A 3,264-nucleotide genomic window follows, 5' to 3' on the forward strand; every position below is an offset into this window, starting at 1 on the left:
TATAAAAAAAATTCAGGTATTTCGGACGGTCTCGGACTGCTCGGTCGGGCTCAGGCTACTCGACTGGACTCGGGCAGCCCAATAGAAGCCCGCGGCCCGTTCATGGGCCTTTTCAGACTCAGGCGGGCGCCCCGTAATTTTCAGGCGGGTCGGATCGGGTCGGGCTTTAAGCAAAAACTCAATATTTTTAGACCTCCGCGCAGCCGTTCTTTATCCCTTGCTTTTGACGGCCCTGCTACTAATATAATACTAAAGCTCCGTTGGGTGATTCCTCGGTTCCTTTTTCATCAAAAGATTCCAAGAGAACCTGTACCTTCCAAATTCCAACACTAGTTACAAAAGTGTATTGAAAATTGAAATAAAAAGAAAAAACTTTTCTTATTCTCTCTCGCTTCTCTCTGTCTCTCGGTCTCCCTCTCAAGTCCGAGATTCTCATATTCTGCTCGCAATTTCTCAATTTTAAAGCCACATTTTTGGAGTTCGGAATTCGACACTGAAGTTTCCATAGAAGGGTTCAGAGTACGCCTCTCTTATCATTACTTCTATGTCTAAACTTATGGTTTTCATTTCTTTCCTTTATCACTTCTCCTCCGAGTTTCCAAACGGCAAAGCTACTATTTGATTGGTTACCGAGAATCCTGAATCCTGAGGAAAAACTTGTTAAAAAAATAGTAGGAAATTTTCAATAATTTCTTGTATTATTAAGATTTGTTAAATTGACACGTTATTTGGGACTTGGTCAAAAATAGATGCAACTTTGAATTGTTTCCCATGAAATTTGGATATAAAGTCATGATTTTTCTTTATTATGTGTGGACCAGGAATAATGTGCAGTGTTTCGAAATTGATCCTGTCGAAAAATTGGGATTTAGTGTTGAGCTTATATTATTGCATACAAAGTGTTTGATGGTAGTTCTCAAAGAACTAAAAAAAAATCATATATTGGGAAAAAGAAAGGGAGAAAACTAATTAATGGTGGTAAAAGTGGTTGACTTTGGTGTTTCTGATGTATTTTCGTGCTTAATGTTATAATTAATACGTACTAATATGGGTAGATTGGATGTTAAGAGCGTTTTTATTTAATGGGGAAACTATGCCTTGGAGGGGAAAGAAGATATAGGATTGTTCAATGACGAATGGTTCAAATGTTTCTTCATGATCTATAAATGATCTACTCAAATGTATTAATTTGTTTGAAGCATCTTAAGAGAAATTGCTGCTCTTGATTTGGCTCGCAACCAATTCATATCTTTGTTTGTCACGTGCTTGACGAATATCGAGTTACGCGCTGCGCGGATGGGATACCTCATATGACAATAGCATGGCGCTCAAAATAAATATTAATTAGTATTATTGTTTTTGCTGAATTAAGAAGCCAATGCTCCAAAATGTATGAAGCTGTATCGTTTTTTTGTAAGTCAGACACTTGAGTAGAGTTGTTTTAGTTGGAGATGTAATGCTTTATCTTTTTCATTATCATGCTTATTCAAAATGGATAGTTTTGTTTCCACTTATCAGAGGAAAAACAACCATTTGTGCCCGCTTTCTTTACGTTATTATTTTAGTGGCTAGGCCACGTGCAATCACAAAGTACCTCAAGCCTTACGTCCTGAAGATGCACTTCACGAACAAGTTCGTGAACGTGCAGGTAATCCACACGCCAACTGCCACAGTAACTGCTTCTGCTAGTTCGCAGGAAAAAGTCTTGAGAGAATGCATGGAAACTACACGGGATGTGGCTGCTGCTGCAAAGATTGGGAAGATATTGGCAGAATGCCTGCTAATTAACAACATCCCCGCTGTGACAGTCCACTTGAAGAGAGAACAAAGATATCATGGTAAGGTTAAAGCTGTGATTGATTCTGTGAGGGAAGGAGGTGTCAAGCTTATCTAGAATTTAAAAGGGAAAAAAATATTGGAAAATAATTTTGAATCTGCTTAAGAAACTGTACCCTAGTAGCACTGCCCTATTTTCTCGGAAAAAAGACTGAAATTTTCTATTGGAACATTCCATGTTTGATTATTTATCTACAAATCATTCTACACTTTGCATACTATGATTTTCATTGGCAATCGAGAAAAGTTTTATTTAATTAGGAATGTGTTCTTCATTTTGGTTTTAATGGAAAATGGTTATTTATTTGATGTGAGGTGAACAATTTTCCAAAATTTACTTATGTAGTGAATTCTTTTGTGCTTATTTGAAGTTTATCAAGCACAAATAGAATAGAGGTACATTCTAGAACATAACAATTTCAAACTAATGGGTTTCCACTACAAAGAGAGGGGGAACTCCATGTCTAAGGATTGAAAAGAGTGCAATAAATGCACAAAGGATTTTCTTATAGAGCCATATAATTTTACTGGATCAGGCTTATTGCTAAGCAATGGTATACACTTTACACACTATATTGAAAAATTATTAAAATCTCCCTTATGTAATTTTCCCTGTATATTCAAAAGTAAAAATCCATCTCCTATAGTTTGTAAATTGCATAAAGATGAACTTTGATAAAAAAAAATACCATTTTTTTTCTTGAAAATGAAGAATAATTACTAAACGGTAAGCAGTTATCACAAGTGGACGTGTTATTTTGAAGTTCGTCAATGTCATGACAGTAACTTGGAAGGTTATATGCTGTTTGACAGCTATTTTTTGTTATGAAAAGAGCACATTTGTATTTTCATCTGTTAATTTTAAACTACAATAAGGCTTATTTTGGTGCAATTTGTAACATTGGTATTTCTGTGTTTATCTTGTCTAAGTCAAATGTTTGGTGTAATTTAAAAGTATATTAGTTTTTCCTCTCTTTGTTTACTTGTTGAGTACCACTATGCAAAAGTCACATTCAGCACCAGATGGAGGAAAGAGAAGTAGATTTTAGCCTTGTGCTATAATTTGATTGTCAAGTGGAGGCGGCTAGGACTTGGTCTGGATATTGTGGTAGGTCATTATGTTGGCCACATTGTCATTTTATACTAAAATAATTATTGTAGCGGTGGGTCCTTTAAGACATCTGATAAAATTAAAACGATACAGAAAAGATTAACATAAAAATGACGCGCATAATTATTGCAGTGGTGGGGTCTTGCACTGGTGTTGCATTGTATGTTGTTAGACGAACTCGTACCTGCATCTAGTAATAGTTTACGTAGTAGCTCATGTTGCTATCAATAATAATTACAAGTGTGATATATTTTATGTTTTAAGTTTTGTGTGTTGTCATCCATAGTAATGTTGAAACCAAATTAATTGAGTGTGTG

The 3,264-nt window shown here is 35.5% G+C and overlaps 1 protein-coding gene across 1 annotated transcript; it reads left to right on the plus strand.

Moving 5' to 3' along the window:
* Positions 1–357: 357 nt before the first annotated feature.
* On the plus strand, positions 358–2,001 carry LOC21385166 (50S ribosomal protein L18; the record flags this gene model as incomplete). The annotated part of the gene is made up of 2 exons (XM_010107006.2): positions 358–519; positions 1,649–2,001. Coding segments are annotated over 2 exons (408 nt in total), but the record flags the coding sequence as incomplete, so codon positions are not given.
* Positions 2,002–3,264: the final 1,263 nt, after the last annotated feature.

Source organism: Morus notabilis, unplaced genomic scaffold (genome assembly GCF_000414095.1).
Source record: "Morus notabilis unplaced genomic scaffold, ASM41409v2 Scaffold470, whole genome shotgun sequence".
Lineage (NCBI taxonomy): Eukaryota > Viridiplantae > Streptophyta > Magnoliopsida > Rosales > Moraceae > Morus > Morus notabilis.